Raw genomic sequence first — 19,166 nt, forward strand, 5'->3', positions numbered from 1 at the left:
GGTGCCAGATCTGGTGAATAAGGTGGATGAGGACACATTGTAATGTTTTTAATTGACAGAAATTGCCATACCAGAAGCAATTTGTGACATGGAGCCTTTCTGTTGTGATCACAAAATATGGTGAATACTGCTGCTGAGTGCCATCCAACGGAAAGGAAGGGTTCTTCAGTATGGGATGCAGCACGTTGAACCTTAGTAACAACGTGTGACAAATTTCAACTTGTTTGGTGCAGTCAGTCAGGTGTGAGCTATGGGTGAGAGAAGGTATGTTTTAAAGTGTGCGGTAAGTCATCCTCCATCATGACAACACTCCATGTCACACATCGCTTCTGGTACAGCAATTTCTGTCAAATAAAAACATCACGGTGTGTGTTCACCCACCTTATTTACCAGATCTGGCACTGTGCAACTTCTGGGCCTTACCCGAAGTCAGAATAATTCAGGACATTGAGGCAGCCAAGACAGCACAGCAAAAGACTCATGAAAGAGGACTTCCAGAACTGCTTCAGAAAGTGTCAAGAATGATGGCATAAGTGTATTCAAAGCGAGGGTAGTATTTTGAGGGGGATTAATGGCAATGTGTCTTTTACTGTAATAAATTTTTTTTCCTTATTCAAGCATTCACTGTATTGTTTGATCACACGTTGTAGGTATTGCCATTTTATTATTCATATTTTTGGTCTTTTTTTTTTTCCTTCTTAAAGAAGTCCCTTTTACGTTTCCTGTAATACTGGTTTGGTAGTGATGAACTTCTTTAGCTTTTTCTTGTCTGGGAAGCTCTTTATCTGTCCTTACTTTGTAGAATAATTTTGGTTGTAGGTCCTAGCTTGACATCACTTTGAATATTTCCTGCCAATCCCTTCTGGTTGAGAAATTAGCTGACAGTCTTATGGGAGCTTCCTTATATTTACTAATTGCCTTTCTCTTGCTGCTTTGTGGATTCTGTCTTTAACCTTTGCCATTTTAATTATAATGTGTCTTGATGTGGACCTGTTTGGCTTCATCTTGTTTGGGACTGTGCACTTCCTGGGCTTGTATGTCTATTTCCTTTGCCAGGTTAACAAGTTTTCAGTCTTTATATTTTCAAATAGGTTTTAGTTCCTTGCTTTCTCTCTCCTCCATTTGGTATCCCTATGATGCTAATATTATTGCACTTTATATTGTTTCAGAGATCCATTAAACTGTTCTCATGTTTTAATTGTTTTTATTTTTGTTTGTTTGTTTTTGGGTGTTTTCTGCTACCTTGTCTTCCGAATCACTAATTTAATCTTCTGTTTCATCTAATCTGCCATTGATTCTGTCTAATTAATGTATTCTTTATTTCAGTTATTGCGTTCTTCATTTCTGACTAGTTCTTTTTTATGGTTTCTATCTCTTTGTGTAAGTTCTCATTGAATTCATCTATTCTTCACCTAGTTTAATTGAGCATATTTATAACCAGTGTTTTGAATTGTGTATCTGGTAGATTGCTTGCCTCTCTTTTGTTTGTTTCTTTTTCTGCACTTTTGTCCTGTTCTTTCATTTTGGGCATGTTTCTTTGTCTCCTCATTTTGGCTGCATCCTTGTGTTTGTTTCTATGTATTAGGTAAATCTGCTACGTCTCCCAGTCTTGGTAGGGTGGCCTCATGTAGTCGGTGGCTTGTGGTGCCAGTGGTGTAGTCTCTCTGAGTCACCTGAACGAAATGCTCCAGGGTTGTCCCTTGTGTGGGTTGTGTGTCCCTTCCTGTTATAGTTGAGCCTTATTTGCTCTTGGTACATCAGTGAGTGAGATTGACCCTCAGGCTGACTGTTAGGAGTGGCTGTGACTACAGTAGATGAACTGTTAGTAGGGGCTGACCTAACCTATTGGTTTCTCTGTAGTGGGGCTCTGGTGCTTGTTGAGTCCACCACTTGGGTTTGTTTTTTGTGGAGCTAATCGAGTAGTGTTCTAGTGTGGTCTGAAGCCAGTCACAGGGTGTGTTAGTTCTGGGACCTCTTGGGAGGAGCTCTGGTGCTGGCCAAGGTTGGTAGCTGCCTGTGCTGAGCTTGGAGGCTCCTGGGATTAGCTATGCTGAGAAACGAGGCTGGCTGCCACTAGTACTATGATGGCAACCACTTACCAAGTGTTACAGGGCATGCTAAGGCCAGTAGCTGCTTCTTTGGAGTTTATAGATCTTTCAGAGATTTTAGGGAAGTCAGGAACGTGGACCAGGGCTGCCTACTAGTGAATTACAGCTACTGAAAGAGCTTTGGGCCTGTGTGCGAGTTGGGTGGGGTGGGTTCTCAGGGAATTACTAGGGTGTGTTGAGCAGTGTTTAGCCAGTTTGCTGGAGGCTTAGCATTGCCACCCACCTGTACCTGCCTGCCAGCACTTCTATCCTGGCCAGAGCTGCCCCTCCAGTTCTCGCCCTGAAGCTAGATACTTCAGTTCCTCCTCGTATGTTCCTAGTGCTGTTATAGGTGCTGCACTAGAACTCAGAGGGAGTGAGTCCATCAGCGAGGAAGTCCATGCGCAGGCCCTTTATGAGGAATACTGCAACTCCAGCAGCCCTCTATCTCACCTAAACAGAATCCTTACTGATTTTCACAGCCTAATGTTGTAGAGACTTCTCTTCCTGGTACTGGTGGTCCAGATTGTGGAGTTTAGTGGGGAGCTGGGACCCCTTGCTCCTCAGGGTGGACCTCCACAGCAGAGCTATCCCTCCTGATTCTTAGCTGCCACACATGGGTGTGGGACCAGCCTGTTTAACGTCTCCACCCCTCCTGCCAGTCTCATTGTGGCTTTTCTTTATATTCTTAGAGGAGTTCTGTTCAGCTAGTCTTCGTTTGGTCCTCAAGGATGGTGGTTCTATGATTTAGTTGTAATTTAGATGTGGTCATGGGAGGAGGCAAGCACAGCATTTACCTACTCTGCCATCTCAACTTCAAATTAGAGTTTTAGATTTCTTTAAATAAATACCCAGCAGTGGAATTGCTGGGACATATAGTCGTTCTATTTTTAATTTTTTGAGGATGTTAAATACTGTTTTCCTAGTGGCTGCACCAATTTACAATCCTACCAACCATATGTGCAGGCCCTCTTTCTCCACATCCTCACCAACACTTGTTGTTTAGTGATTCATTGATGATAGCCATTCTGATAGGTGAGAGGTGATACCTCATTGTGGTTTTGATTTGCATTTCCCTGATGATTTGTGACGTTGAGCATCTTTTCATGTGTATGTTGGCCATCTATATGTCCTCTTTGGAGAAATAGTTGTTCAGATCCTCTACCTATGATTTAATTGGATTGTTTGTATTTTTGATGTTGAGCTCTATGAGTTCCTTATATATTTTGGATACTAACCCCTTATTGTTGTGTATTATATTAATGGCAAATATCTTCTCCCATTCAGTAGGTTGTCTCTTCATTTTGTTGATGGTCTTAACCATGCAAAAACTTTTTGTTTCATGTAGTCCCATTTGTTTATTTTTTTCTTTTGTTTCCCTTGCCTAGGAAGGCATATCCAAAAAAATATTGCTAAGTCCGATGTCAAAGAGTTGACTGCGTATGTTTTCTTTTAGGAGTTTCATGGTTTCAGGTCTTAACATTTAAGACTTTAATCCATTTTCAGTTTATTTTTATATATGGTGTAAGAAGGTGGTCCAGTTTCATTTTTTTGCATGTGTCTGTCCAGTTTTCCCAACACTATTTTTTGAAGTGGCTGTCTTTACCCCATTGTATATTCTTGCCTCCTTTGTCTCATGATACACTATTAATATCTTTTTAATGACTATAAGACTTTAAAGTTAATGCCTGGTGTTGGTAATGTGTGCTGTGCCCCTTTTCTTGATTCGTGTTATTAGGGCCTGTTTAATTTTGTTAGTTTTTTGTTTGTTTTTTCATTGAATTAACTTTTAGCTTTGTGGTTGTTCCCCACCTTCACCCACCCACCCCCCAGCCCCATTTAAGTACATTTATTTTTCCTTCCTCTCTTGTTTTCTGTTGATTTCTGCTTTTGCCTTCATTCTTCTAGTTTCTTTAGAATTAAAGTGGTGTTCTTTTTTAATCATTTTTGGAGATGAAGACTTAGGTAATTTATTTTCAGTCTTTCTTACCTAATATATGCACTTGATTATAATAAATTTTCCTCTCATAACTTTAGCTTTGTCACACATTCCTTTTGTTATGTGTCATATGTTCATTGTCATTCACTTCATAATATGTTTCTGGATTTCAATTCTTTTTAATTATATAGTCATGGATAACTTATAAGTATATTGCTTAACTTTTAAACTTATGTTGCTTCTAATCTTTTAAAATAGATTTCTTTCTTAATTATAAACTAAATTTCTACAAGTGGTATTGCTGGATGAAAAGGTATGTTGAATGGACTTTTGGTTAATATCCCTACATTAACCTCCAAGTAAACGCATACCAGTTTACACTTATGATAGCAGCAGGTGAGAATTTCTAATATCCCAGCTTCCACCGATCCCAGGTGTTACCGTTTTTTAAAAGTTCTTTATAACATGATAAGCAAGGAAGAATGTATTTTTGTTTTAAGGTATGATTTTTTTTAAATTGCTGCCTGATCATATTTTTACTAACCAGTTTTTCTTTCATAAATTTTCTGTTCTTGTCCCTTGCTGATTTATTAATTTGTGTATGAGTTTATTTGTAAGAGTTTTTTAAACCAGAGGAATGCATAATTACATCTCCTTTCTCGAACCACAACTCTGTTGGCTATGGAAAAGACTTGGTGGTGATTCTAGTTAGGAAGAGATAATGAAGGTTCAAAGTGATTTTTGGCAAAGTAGGTTCAAAGTGGAGGAAGTGGGAGAGGAGAAACTGAAGGGCTGTATAATTGAATGTGACAAGTGAGGGAGAGAGAAGGTTCAAGATGAGGCTCACGTGTACACTGTGGATACCTGGGTGACTAATGATGCCTTTAACAGAATTTGGAAACCCAGGAGGGTGAAGGACTATGGAAGAATATGATGAATGTAACATTGGTGGAGGTTGAAGTGCTGAAGACATTTAAGTCATCTGTCAGGAGTTAGTAATATGGATCTGATAGTTGCTGGAGAGCGAAGATGGTTGGAGAGAGAAAATTGGGAAGTATCTGCAGATAAGCCAGAGATGTAAAAGTTCAAGAGGATTTGGATAGATTAATTTTAATTGCCCTTGGTTATAAGAGAACTTATATGAGGTTGGACTTCCTAGCGTATAGCCATGTCATATCACAAATTAGTCCCTGATAACCTTTGTGAGAGATGTGTTGGGTAAATAATTGACCTAATCTAGAATGGTCATTGCCCGATAGTAAATGGTCACAGTTGTATGATAAGCCCAGACAAATGGCTGCCAACTATCAAGAAATGAAATCCCATGTTCTGTGATGTTTCCCCAATACTCTTCATACATAGCTCAGTCTATCATCCATCCATCCATCTGTATCTCTGTATCCTGTTGTAATTTTTATCTGATCATATATATATAATATATATATATATTTTTTTAAAGTGGTGAAAGAGATGTTTATTAGAAGAGATAGTACACTCCAAAGAATTAGGATTGAGCCTGAGCACAAAGAAAAGCCGCTCAAAGGCCATATATTTTTTTGAATACTGAATCTTTTATGGTAGTATTACCCTTTTTAAAGGGGCAGTGATTTCATTGATTTTAACCAAGACCTTTTCTTACTTTTTCTCCATGAATCCATGTTTGTCAAGATAATTACTACCAAAGTGCATGTGTTAATTACATTTATTTTTCCTTCCTCTTTTAATTAGATATGTGTAATGTTAATTCTAAACTTTCGAAATGTTGGAAAATTTCAAATTCCTAAACTGCCTTCTTGAAAAGTCCTAAGCCTCTTCTGAGCCTCCTGGTTGAGGAGGTGGTTCTCCTCTGATCCTTCTGAAATAAAATAACATGAAGAGTCACCTCAACCAACAGCACAAGTGTATGTGAAACTTGGAGTAGCATAGTGTAGTGGGGAGTGGTTAAGAGAACTTACCTATCCTGTGGCTTTCACTCTGCCCCTTAATAGCCTTGCGACCTTAGGAAGATTTTTGTCAGTACTGCCGTTTCCTCATTTCTAAAATGGTACAGAGAATACCCATCTCACAGAATATTTACAATAAATGAGTTTAAGTTATCAAGCACTTGAAACAGTGCCTGACGCATAGTGAGTACTATGAGAGTATTAAATGATTAAAAGATTGGTTTCCTTTTTTATAGAATTTTGAACTTAAAATTTAGTCAGAAATAGTTTGTTTTAGTAAAATAAACATCTAAACCCATTTTATCAATCTCTTAAAATATTTTTAGTATCATAGCTACTATTTCCTTCATATGGTGCTGCAAAATTACACTCAAGAAAGGCCATTCTGTCAAACTGCAAACTCTGTCAAGTATCTGCTGTAGGTGTTTCTTACTGTTGGTCTTTGATTTGTGTTTAGTGTGTCAGTTTTTGGCTGATGAGTAATTGTCTGGTTACTGATAACTTCTTGGAGTCAAGTGCAGCCCTGAACACTCGGTGTGAATAAAGCATTTTGTTTCTACAACCTGGAGAGTCTGATATGTCACTTCACTTAATTTCAGTCAGTAAACTTGTCAATTAGCGGCATTTGAAAAGTGATTTTTGATTAATGCAATTAGTAAACATGGAATCTTTTCTGTGATTACCACGCTGATTAGGTAAATTGTCATTTGAGGAGTTATTGGCGAAGCCTTGGTTTGTGTGACCTTAGAGCTCTAGAAAAGGGATATGTTTTTAAAGACCAAAGGAAAAATTAACTCATTTTTCCTCTACCTATACCTTTTGGAAATGCAATTCACTATCTCAGAATTCTTTTTGCTCCCTCTCGAATGGATCTTCTGTTAGAGCCATTTAAATGAATGATAATAAGTTTGTTTTACCTTCTACTTCATTACTTATCAGCCAGGAAATGTTTTTGCTTTATGTATACTTAAGGGCTGTATATGTTTTGCTCAGAGCCACATGAAAAGATTTGTTTAAAGGTAGCCTTGAAGTTTGTCTTTGATCCCTTATGTTTTTCTTTTATGGATTGAAAGCAAGAGATGTTTTAATAATTGTTTGACAATTTTTAAGTCTTGCAAAATTTGGTTAGGTTTTAACAAAACTATAGGTTTTGCATGTGTTGAGTCTATGTGAAAAAAAAATTGTTCTGGAGGTGAGAAATAGAAAGAAAAAGCAAATAGAGTGGGAAGTACCTAGTATATTAGAATGATGTAATAGGAACTTATGTCATTTTTCTGGGCACTTGTTAGTGTATAAGTAAGACTATTGAAGGGTTGCCCCTCCAAAAAATCATTTATACTTAATTAACTTTACATCCTCATTCTACTTAGAAATATTGTTGTGCTTAATCTAACATGTAGTATATTTGAATCTAATGATGTATTCCTGATGGTGATGACATTCTCTGAATATACAAGCTTTCTTTCTATATTTTTCATAAAACATTAAGATAAGCACTTCTGAAGCCTTTTCTTAGTGCAGATGTGTCTTTTTTATTATTTTCATTTAATTTTAAATTTATTAGGGATCCTGGGTGGAAGCTTCTGTGTGTACCATGAAGTGTATGTATTCTTTGATGATACCATATATAAAGAGACACCATGGAACTAGAATCACGGAATTAAGCCTTAATGGTAAAAGGGGGCATGTTTCCAGGGTGACCACAATGCCTCTGGAACATGTGAAGTACAGAGCTAGACAGGAGTCTGAATGAAATTCACTATATTTCTTTTGACTTTTGTTATATTAGCTAATTTTATATATGTAAGAAACTAAAACAAAGTACTTCTGGGAACACTTGAACAAGTTTTCACTAACCTAATTTTTATGCAATATCTATTTGAACTTCAAGTTTAACAAAATAATGATCAGAAAAAGTAACCCAAATGTTGATTTTACTTTTCAATGTATTGCTTTCTCATAAATGGTAACTCATTGAAAAACCAAAATGTGTTAAGGTAAATGTATCTTGAGTTTTTCCATAGAAGTCACACAGATGAAATGATGACTGTTTTCTAAGAATTTCTGGTTTTATATCCTCTAATTATGATTTGTCTGATAGTGTACAGTCTGTAGTAGAAATTCAGAAGTTATTCTGGGCCTAGACTAGTGATCCTTCTTGCCCTGTTTCTGTGAATTCTTTGGTGATTAGTTTCCTGAGTTTCCATTCAGGTTTTGAATATCTGATAACCACCATGAAATTTCCTCAGCATTCTTATCAGTTTGCACTAATTTGGTTTTTAAGAGATAAAGAAGGGACTTAAGTCAACTGGAGATGCCACCTTTCTTTCACTTCAAAATGGGATTCTTCTTGGAATTAACGGTGGCTTCCCCGTTCCTTTCCAAGAGAGGCATCTCGTGGGTTTGGTTACCGGTGACTTCGGGGCAAAGGGCTGTGGTAGACAAGACGAGACCAGAGTGGCAGTTGATTGATACCAATCTACTGAGCTACTAAACGCCCTACTGACTGGTGTTGTGGGGTGTTCCTTTAATCCTGCTTACATAGAGGAGAATCAGCCATTTAATTGTTTCTTATAGTTAGATGTTGCTAATTCAGTTTTGTCTTATGGGAAGAGGTTTGACTATCAGAAAACAATAGAAAAGTGTGGGGGGGTCCCCTTTATTAACTCATCTTCCTGGTGCTCTCTGTTTTTTTGTTGTGATAGCTAGGTAAGTTAGGGTTCCTTTTCTTACATGTTTAGGGAAATAATTTCAGGATTTCTATTAAAGTTACTATACATTAAGTTTGTATTTATGGAAAAAACCTAAATCCCTTCTTTTTGCACAGCATTTGAAACATAAATATAAAAAGTATATATACCTTTATACACATACATATATACATACATAGCTGAGAGAAAGAGAAATGTGTGAGTTTAATGACCAAGGTTATAAAACTGTTTACCAAAAGAAAAATAATAAAACGAACAAATTTACTGACCCTCTTAGTTTTGTATCTTTTTACATTTCCCATGTGTATGATTATGCTAGTTTATTTAGTTTATATTCTGTCTCAATATTTTTTCAAGAATTTTTAATTATAAAATATCTAGGTAGTTGAAAAGTGATTACTTTTTTAAATCTGCTGTTTATTTTCCAGATATGAGGCCCCAGGATTCTTGGCGAGGTCCTCCTCCCCTTTTCCAACAGCAGAGATTTGACAGGTAACATCACTTTTAAATATTTTTCCATATCAACACTTAAGGTTTGGGTTTTCTCTATGGTTTGAAATATACTTTCCCCTTCTAAACAGTGTCTCTTGTGCCTGTCCTTTAGGAAAATAGACGGTTAACATGTAGAAGTAAAAGTTTCATGTTTATATACTTTCTTACTTTTCTTGGTTCTTAGCCTTTTGTTATTGAAGCTTTTGAGGTGCCCTGAAAAATGCAACACAGAAAGCTTAAAATTGTACAAGGTTTTGGTAAGGCTAAACAAATTTCTTTTTAGAAGGGTTGTGTAGCTTAATGAGGCATAACTAATGGTGTTCCACTTTCATCATTTCTGTGCAGGCAACACAGCATTAATACAGACCAACCATTGATTCTTGCTACAAACCTCTTGAAGTCCTAATCAGCGTCTTTGGTACAACTTTTCAGAGCTGACAAGTCTATTGTAGGGCAGTGTCACTGTAGGTCAGTAGTTATTAGTTGCCACTGAAAACAGTTTCTTTAACTACTTAAGATTGAACTGAATTAAACGCAGAAGGGACTCAGAAGAGGATTATGGGATCTGCAGTCTAATAAGTACCACAGACTAGGAAGAATGTGACATGGTTTAATAACAAGGGATGTTTGACATGTGTTCTTTCATTGATAAGTTGTGTGCTTCTAAGTCAGATGGTCTCTACACAACAAGACAGCTAGGCATGTTATGAATAATTATATTAACTTCTGTAGAATAATTTTTTAAAGGACAGCTTTAAAATCTATCGCTTCATGCTGGTTTTGCCAACCTCAGTTAGTATTAAGATGAATTAAGCCCCAGTCATAGTAAGGTTTCCTACTTTGCATTCCCAGTTCTAATCTGTTTTGTCCCCTTTCCTCTGGTGTTTTAGCACTCTGATCTGTTAACATCTGAAATGAATAAAGTGTTATGAACAGAGTAATAAATGCTTTTCCCCTTTTAAGAAAACTCTTTATTTAGAGACTCCAAAACTTCATTATTTTCTTCAGAAAGATAAAAGAAATCATGTTCAGTTGTTTATTAATAGTATCAACTACTTAGTGCAAGCTGCATTTGACAACTGATAATGCCTGTATTTGCTTGTCAATATAAGTGCTCAGGGCACACTGTATGTATTCCTTCAACATCATCAGAGTAGCACCATTTCCAAACAGAAATTAAATGAGTAAAGGGCAGATTTTTTTCTAAGTTACATATTACTATCACGTTACAGCTGATCTCTTTTTTTAACAACTGTCTTTCTGCATTACTTCTGTCAAGTTTGATTTTAAGACTTGGTTTCCCCACTGTGTTGCTTTCTTCTTTCCTACATTATTAATAATTGCTAACATTTATTATTTGCTTACAAAGTGTCAGCACTGTGTTAACATGCTTCTACAAACATCATTTATTGCTCCTAGCAACCCTTTAAAGTAGATATTATTTTTACAGATGAGGAAACTGAGGCACTCAAAAGTTCAGTAGCTTAACTAAGGTTTCTCATCTGTGTTATTCTTTACTAAGAAACTTTCACTCGAACAGAACTCATCAGAATACTTGGAGCATAACATTATAGTAAAGCCATAGGGACTTCAAAGGACATAAAGGATCTATTTCCACTTCAGGGCCACTCTTTCCCAATAGCTTTCCTTCCCTCTACACATTAGAAGTTTTCCTAAGATCATCACCATTGTCCTGATGTCCATCGTTTCTTTGTTCTTCTGCCCTGGCCAAGTATTGGTATTATCCTGACTGACTTTGTGAACCCAGCTAATTAGGAACAAGTTTTGTGGGAGATTTTTGGTTTAGTTTTAGTCAGAAATTTAAAGTCATGCTTTAAAACAAAAGTTCAATGTGTGCATAGTAGAATACTGTAATATGTCTTAAATCATGGTCATTTAAAAAATACACCACTTATTCATAAAGAAAACAAAGTTTCAGTTTAGCCATCCTAAATTTCTCCATTAGCCTCTTAGCAAATACAGTACATCACTCATTTCTGTACACTTTTCATTCTAACCATCTTAGTCCCTTTGACTTTGCTGAGATGTCACAACTAGTAAGTAGTAGGATTCTAACCAGAACCAGGTATTACTGCTCCTCAGTTCAATACTTTTCCACTGTACAATTTAGAATGATTGGTTGAGAATCCTTTAGCAAAAAAAATTTTGAGTGTACCTTTTTTCTAAATTACACTGTTTCTTAAATTATTTCCTACTTTGAGATAGTATATATAATTCATGTATTTATTTAACTTAAAAATACAACAGGAACACCTCCCCCTTGCTTCTCCACACAAAGACAACCTAGTGCTAATGTTACGCACAGAAGTCCAACATTTGAATTCTCTGCATCACTTGAGCGCTGTCCCATGATTTGTGTTCTTGCCAGTGGAGGCTTCTCTTTTCTGGCCATATTCATGGTGGCTATTTCATTTTTAACTTACTGGGTGTTACACTCAGTTAGCATTGAAAAATCTTTAAAAATTCTGATTTGCCATATTATAAATTAAAAACATCTAGATTGGTAGTAGTAACTTCATATTGCCAGCTACTTTCCAAAACAGTAATTTAGAAACTGAAGAATATTGTTGCCATCCATGATGCCAAATGCCTCAGATGATTTGCCTCAATCGATGGCTACTGATTTTAAAAAAGTTAAAATGTGTTAACCTCAATTCCTCTTTCCCAGATTTAAAATGTATTTTCCAAGGCAAATTTCAGTTTGCATTTACAAATTAATAAGTATAGAAATCTGATCGACTTGTGGAAAACAAAGGCCTTTCTGCCAGTAAAGGGGGAAAAAAAGTATATGCCCCTCTTACTTTGTTCTTTCTGTTTAATTTTAATTAAATTATTTAATGAAAATTATCTGTTGAAAACATTTTAAGTAATAACTTCAAACAAAAAGGAGAAGTTTGTGTTTTTAAACTGTGGCTTTATTCCTAACCTAATTCTAGGACATAAAATATTATAAAATTACATTTATAATGTATATTATCCATACTTAGCAGATTTTCCTATAACTCAGTTGAGTGAGTTTTATCATTATAAAATTGAAAAGAAAAATTGATCACAGTTAATACATGAGTTGCAATGTGTGAGTTGCATTTTTGGCATGTGGGTTTTGCATTAGTGGCCCAGTTTTAATGAACCTCTTTGGTCACAGCACACACCTTAACCCTTACTCTTCAGTGACCAGAAGAGACCGACCATTCCTGACTTTGTGCACAGAGCTGTTATTGCTAAACAGATCAGGCATTCCTGCTAAAATATATTTGTGTTAATAGCCTGGAAAATAATGAAAAGTTCTGAGTATATGCATATTCTTTCTGAAATATAGATTTATTTTTTTATTTTATTGATTTACGTACAGCAAATTATATTATTAGAGCTCTAATTTCACCATGAACTGACGAATAGCATTGGCCTTTCTAGAGAGCTTCAGAGAGCTGTTCTTCAAGCCATCACAGAAAAATAATCATCTTTGGTATTTAAAAAAACAAAAAGTTCCAAATGAAAGGAGAAGAGCGGGGGGGTAGAGAGAATGGATTTGGCTTGAATAACTGAGAAGAATGCATTACCCAATGAGCCCAACTTTGGGCTTTGCCCCCCTAAGACCTAGAAAGTGAAATTCATACGCCGATACATATATAACTAATACCAGCTAGTCAATGCTGTATCAAATTTAAAGTTTTATTGTAATTCCCCCTAACATTTTTAATAGTCCCAAAGCTTCTAATGTTAAAATATACTGGAGAATTTTTTTCCGTTTATCATTTGTACTGACTGTTCTATAAAATTGAAGTTGAGGAAAATGCATCAAGGAGAAAGGTATATTGTAAATGGTGATTGCCTTTAGAAGATATATCTTTGCTATGTTGTTTATGTGACAGTTTTAAATTACGTTATGATTTCTATACATCATACCTGTTGCTTTGTATCTGCAAAGTTAAAATAGGCACTTGAAGACAATTAAAACATTTCTTTTGACTAGTAATGTGGGCTGGCAAACTGGGTTATAATAGCTGTTGAATCTGTGTTCCCATGTAAACTGTACACCAAATGCCAGTCAGCCCATGCCAATTAGTGCTCATGTTGCTAGGTCACCATGGTCAATTGAAAGCTGCATCAATAGAACTTGAAAAGGTTTCTTCCCGATCAGACCTTCTGACATATTGAGCAGAATAATGGATGGGAAAAAACAGCGAAGTCCCCTACCCTAGATTCAAAATACTCAGCAGTAAGAATTCATTTGCAACCTGCAATTAACTAGAAAGAATGGACTCCAAGAACGAGTCTGGACATTTTTTAAAATAAAGCCTCCTCCTCTTGTCTTGCACATGTTTACTCTTTGGATAGCATCTTAAATGTAGGCAACTTGGAGGTCTTGGGTCTAAATCTTTATGTGACTAAAAAGGAAATTTCGCAGTTGAAAAATGAACAAAATATTTTTTTAAGTCAGACTTTTCTAAATTGCGTTTTAAACACCCTATTTAATAAATGCTCATACGTCATGAAACAGATTATGCGTGATATGCGGGACATAAAGGCCACTCTGATACTATATATCCCATATGACAAATACAGCAAAATTGTCCTAAAATTGAGTTGATACCTGCCAGTTTTAGGCTTTTGGCTGTATAAGATGCCTGACTTGTAATGCATACATGATGCTTTTCCACAGAGGCGTTGGGGCTGAACCTCTGCTGCCATGGAACCGGATGCTCCAAACCCAAAATGCAGCCTTCCAGCCAAACCAGTATCAGATGCTAGCCGGACCCGGCGGGTACCCACCCAGACGTGATGATCGTGGAGGGAGACAGGTGATGCTCTGTGGGCTGTAGGATGAAAAGCGTACTGCTCACTTTGTACTTAACCATGCCTCTCAGGACTCCATACTTCTGAAAAATATTTCTGGATAAGCTATTGATTGGTAGCTCAGCTAAACATTGGTCCCTCATTAAAAGTGTATATCGGTGCTCGCTTCAGCAGCACATATACTAAAATTGGAACGATAGAGAGAAGAAAAATGTGTATCGATGGGGTAAATATCTGCTTCATTAAATAGGTTATATACATTGAAGATGCTGAAGAATTTCCAGACCAAAAGCCCTTTTAGTAACAGCACTCAGTGGTATTTAGCACGAATGTGGTCAGTCACCAGAACACATTGTTTATCCTTTAAGGACATTGCTTTTTATTTTAATATGAACTAGATCTCACATAATATATGATAATTTCCTAGAAGCTGAAAGCAGGAATCTACCTTTTCAGTTGTTAGCTTTATTCATCTTAAAAGTCTCCTGTCCTTTTTTATTTTATTTTAATTTTAATTTTTTTGTTAGTTTCAGGTGTACAAAACAATGTAATAGACATCCTCACAAAGTGATAACCCCCCCCAATCTACTACCATTCTGACATCATATGTAGTTGTTACAGTTCCACTGACTCTATCCTTATGCTGTACTCCATATCCTGACCACATATATATAATTATAGTTGACATTCATTATTATTCAACTTCAGGTGTACACTACAGTGGTCCAGTACCTACGCCGGCCATAAAGTGGTCTCCCTAATAAGACATGTGTCCATCGGGTACCCTAAAAAATCTTTGCAACATTATTGATTATATTCCCCAAACTGTCTTTCTTATCCCCATGGCAATCTTGTGATTGCCAATTGTGCTTTCTAATCCCCTCACCTTCTCCCTCATCCCTACCCCCTCTCATCTAGCAACCCACAGTTTTTTCTCTATATCTCTGAGACTGTTTCTGATTAGTTTGTACGTTTATTCTATTCTTAGATTCTACATATAAGTGAGATCATAAGGTATTTGTCTTTCTCCGTCTGACTTATTTCACTTAGCATAATGTTCTCTAGTTCCATCCATATTGTTGCAAATTCTAAGATTTAATTTCATTCTTTATGGCCGAGTAATACTCCATTGTATAAATGTACCACAGTTTCTTAATCCAGTCATCTACTGATGAGCATTTTGGTTGTTTCCATGTCTTGGCTATTGTGAATTGTGCTGCAATAGACAGGGGTCCATATTTTTTTTCTAATTAGTGTTTTGGATTTCTCTGGATAGATACCTAAGGGTGGAATTCTGAGTCGGAAGGTAGTTTCATTTCCAGTTTTTTGAGATACCGCCATACTGATTTCCATAGTGGCTGCACCAATCTGCAATCCTACCAGCACCAGCGATCCCTTTCTGCACATCCTCGCCAGCATTTGTTGTTTGTTGATTTATTGATGATAGCCATTCTGACTGGAGTGAGGTGGTATCTCATTGTGGTTTTTATTTGCATTTCTCTAATGATTAGTGAGGTTGAGCATTTTTTCATATGTATGTTGGCCATCTGCATGTCCTCTTTAGAGAAATGTCTCTTCATGTCCTCTGCCCATTTTTTAATTGAGTTGTTTGTTTTTTTGGTGTTGAATTGAATGAGTTTTTTATAAATTTTGGATATTAACCCCTTATCAGATGTATCATTGACAATTATCTTCTTCCCCTCAGTAGGATGTGTTTTTGTTTTATTGATGGTTTCCTTTGCTGTGAAAAACCTTTAGTTTGATGTAATACCATATGTTTATTTTTTCACTTACCAAGGGGCTATCTCAGTAAAAATATTACAAAGGGTAATGTCTGCAAATTTACTTCCTATATTTTCTTCTAGGAGTTTTATGGTTTCAGATCTTACATTTAAGTCTTTAATCCATTTTGAATTTATTCTTGTATATGGTGTAAGGAGGTGATACAGCTTCATTTTTTTGCATGTGTCTGTCCATTTTCCCAGCACTATTTATTGAGTAGACTGTCTTGAGTAGACTGTCTTTACCCCATTGTAAATTCTTGCTTCCACTGTCGTAGATTAAATGACATATAGGCATGGATTTATTTCTGGGCTCTCTATTCTGTTCCATTGATCTATGTGTCTGTTTTTATGCCAGTACCAAGCTGTTTTGATTACTGTAGGCTTGTAGTATGATTTGATGTCAGGTTTTGTGATATCTCCCACTTTGTTCTTATTTCTCAAGATTACTGTGGCTATTCGAGGTCTTTTATGGTTCCATATAAATTTTAGGATTATATGTTCTATTTCTGTGAAAAATGTACTTGGTAGTTTGATAGGAATTGCGTTGAATCTGTATTTTGCCTTAGGCAGTATGGACATTTTAACTATATTAGTTCTTCCTATCCATGAGCATGGTATGTGTTTCCATTTATATGTATCTTCTTTAATTTTTCACGTCAGTGTCTTATAATTTTCTGAGTACAGATCTTTTACTTCTTTGGTTAAATTTATTCCTAAGTATTTTATAGTTTTTGAAGCAACTGTAAATGAGACTGTTTTCTTAATTTCTCCTTTTGACAGTTTATTATTGGTGTATACAAGTGCAATTGATTTCTGAATATTAATTTTGTACTCTGCTACTGTACTAAATTAATTTATCAGTTCTAATAGTTTTTTGGTGGAGTCTTTGGGGTTCTCTCTATATACCGGGTTTCCCCGAAAATAAGACCAGGTCTTATATTAATTTTTGCTCCAAAAAACGCATTAGGGCTTGCTTATGTTCAGGGGATGTCATCCTGAAAAATCATGCTAGGGCTTATTTTCCAGTTAGGTCTTATTTTCAGGGAACCACGGTAGTATCATGTCATCTGCATATAATGAGAAGTCTCCTGTCTTGATTCATCTGATCTCTCTTATGGAAAGAAATCTCTCCTTCATCAAAAAATTTTCTACATGTTTTTCTACCAAATTTAAACAGCTGAACATTGAATGAGTATAATAATTCCTAGACAAATTTAGTTTGATGTAAGCTTCATTCCTTCTCTTTATAGCATCCGGTTTTAGCAGTATGTAAGACTGAGGTCTGTTTGCTTCATTCTGTTTGTCCCTCAGACATTTGACACCCTGTTCCGTATTTATATGCCTTTTAATCAAAATCCTTGCCAGAGAACAGGATCGGAATGCTGTGATGCAGAGTGTGTGGTGTTTGTGGAGTTTGGTACCTGCAGTGCTATGAACTGGTTTTAAATTGCTTACCTGGTGTTGCCTGCAGGCCTGAATACTATCAGCCCAAGAACTCTTTAACTATCAGATTAAGACTTTATGTTACTAGAGTGGATGATACTAGGCAATCTAAATAATGAGTATTATTGAAATGAGGATATACTTATAACTAGAAGACATCTCAGAGATTGTTTAGTTCAGTCACCTCATTTTCACAGTCAGGAACTAAAACCCTAAAACATTTGCAGTTCGGCAGCAGAGCTGGGACTTCAGTATTTCTGACCCCAGTTCATCATCATCTTTCCTTCCTCCTTCAGAGGAGCTCTTCCCTTTGAAGAAGCTCTCTGCTGTTACAGGAGGTGAAATTCTTATTCACTTAGGAGATAAAAACCAATTGGTAAATTTATAATTCTTTTAGGATCTTTTGGAAATACATTTTTTTCTCAGTCTCTTTTCCACTGATTTTTATTAAATCGCAATTTTTGAAGCACTGTTGTAGTAGTTCATTGTTAAAAAACAGTATGATTATGACTTCACTATATCTTTAGTGAAGTTTATATGACTAAACAAGGCCTTAGCCTACATTGTGTCCTTGAATGGTCTACACATATTCATATTATAATTTACTGTACTGCTCTGAGTGACACCAAGGGGGCAGGGACAGGGTCCATTTCAGAATCCTGGAGGCCTAGAAACAGTATTGAGATGGAAGAAATGTTACATTTCTCTTACGTTGTACAGAAATGTTATTTGCAAGCATACTAGGACATGTTATGAATGTCACCAGTAATTGATATGTAATAACCTAATGTGCTACTTAATGCTGTACTATTTATAGCTAAACAAACAAACAAAAAATCCCTAAAATTAATAGTTAAGTAGGCCTTTACTGACTTAGCAAGCTCTGCGTTGGTTAAGCAAACTGACTTTCATAGTGTAATATGTCTAAAGATAATGTGGGCACCTTATTACAATATGGATTGAATTATTGCTGGGGTTGATAGAGATGATTGAGACCCGCAAGTGTTTTACACAAAACACCTAACTACAGTTCATTTGTGTTCATGTTAAGAAACTTCTTAATTGTTTGTTAAGGCTGTTTTGTTAGTTGTCAGTAGTAGCACTTGTACTAACGTCTCACTTTGCAACAGGTTTTGTACATATAAAGCTGCAGACCAAAAGCATCTATGTATTTATGGAGATGTTTCATGTGATACACCTTTAAGACATATTTACCTTCTTTATGGTGTGTTTTCCTCTAGAGATGTAAAATTAATTTCTTTGCAGGGGTATTAATCCAGAAAATAAAGTCTTTCTTTTGCTTATTTTCAGGGATATCCCAGAGAAGGAAGGAAATACCCTTTGCCACCACCCTCAGGAAGATACAGTTGGAATTAGGCTTTTGTAAAAATTTCCCAAATCCTTTCATCATTCTACAATTTTATGCTATTTGTGGAAAGATTTCTTTCTCAAGTAGTAGTTTTTAAGAAAACTACAGTACTTTGTGTATTTCTTTTAACTGTGTATATTTCTACTGATATGATCTCACTGTTTTATGTTGCTTTCCAAAGATGTGTGTTGCATAATACAGTGGATCTGAATTTATTATTGCTTGTAAAACACTTTGATGGAATAGGAATACTGGTTTTTCATTATGGTTGAAAATCAAACCAGCTGTGGATTTCAAAACACAGTGTATTCTAGATCATCTAAGATCCATGCTGATTTTTAATGCACAAGAATTAGGTATGAACTCTTGAGCTGAAACCTTCAGCCAACTAGAGTATATTGTTCAGTATTTCTTTGGAAACATTTCATTAATGTACTTGTCTTAATGGAAATTTCTGGACTTTATTAAAAAAACAACAACTTAAAACTATGGTCTCTTGTGTTCTTCTTTTACAGTATTTCAACTTTGAAAATCTTGGCCAAACATGTTGGGTTTTTTAATCAATTTTTCAGGAAACAAT

At 35.9% G+C, this 19,166-nt stretch overlaps 1 protein-coding gene across 2 annotated transcripts in view; it reads left to right on the forward strand.

Moving 5' to 3' along the window:
• XRN2 (5'-3' exoribonuclease 2) overlaps positions 1–19,072 on the forward strand; it is an 85,810-nt gene extending 66,738 nt beyond the window's left edge. For both annotated transcript variants that reach the window (XM_019717479.2, XM_074318004.1), the window contains 3 exons: positions 9,109–9,172; positions 13,857–13,995; positions 18,529–19,072. In XM_019717479.2, coding sequence (XP_019573038.2) covers positions 9,109–9,172; positions 13,857–13,995; positions 18,529–18,594 — 269 coding nt within the window. In that variant the 3' untranslated portion in view covers positions 18,595–19,072. The remainder of the gene's footprint in view (positions 1–9,108; positions 9,173–13,856; positions 13,996–18,528) is intronic.
• Positions 19,073–19,166: the final 94 nt, after the last annotated feature.

This window comes from Rhinolophus sinicus, linkage group LG13 (genome assembly GCF_036562045.2).
Source record: "Rhinolophus sinicus isolate RSC01 linkage group LG13, ASM3656204v1, whole genome shotgun sequence".
In the NCBI taxonomy this organism is placed as follows: domain Eukaryota; kingdom Metazoa; phylum Chordata; class Mammalia; order Chiroptera; family Rhinolophidae; genus Rhinolophus; species Rhinolophus sinicus.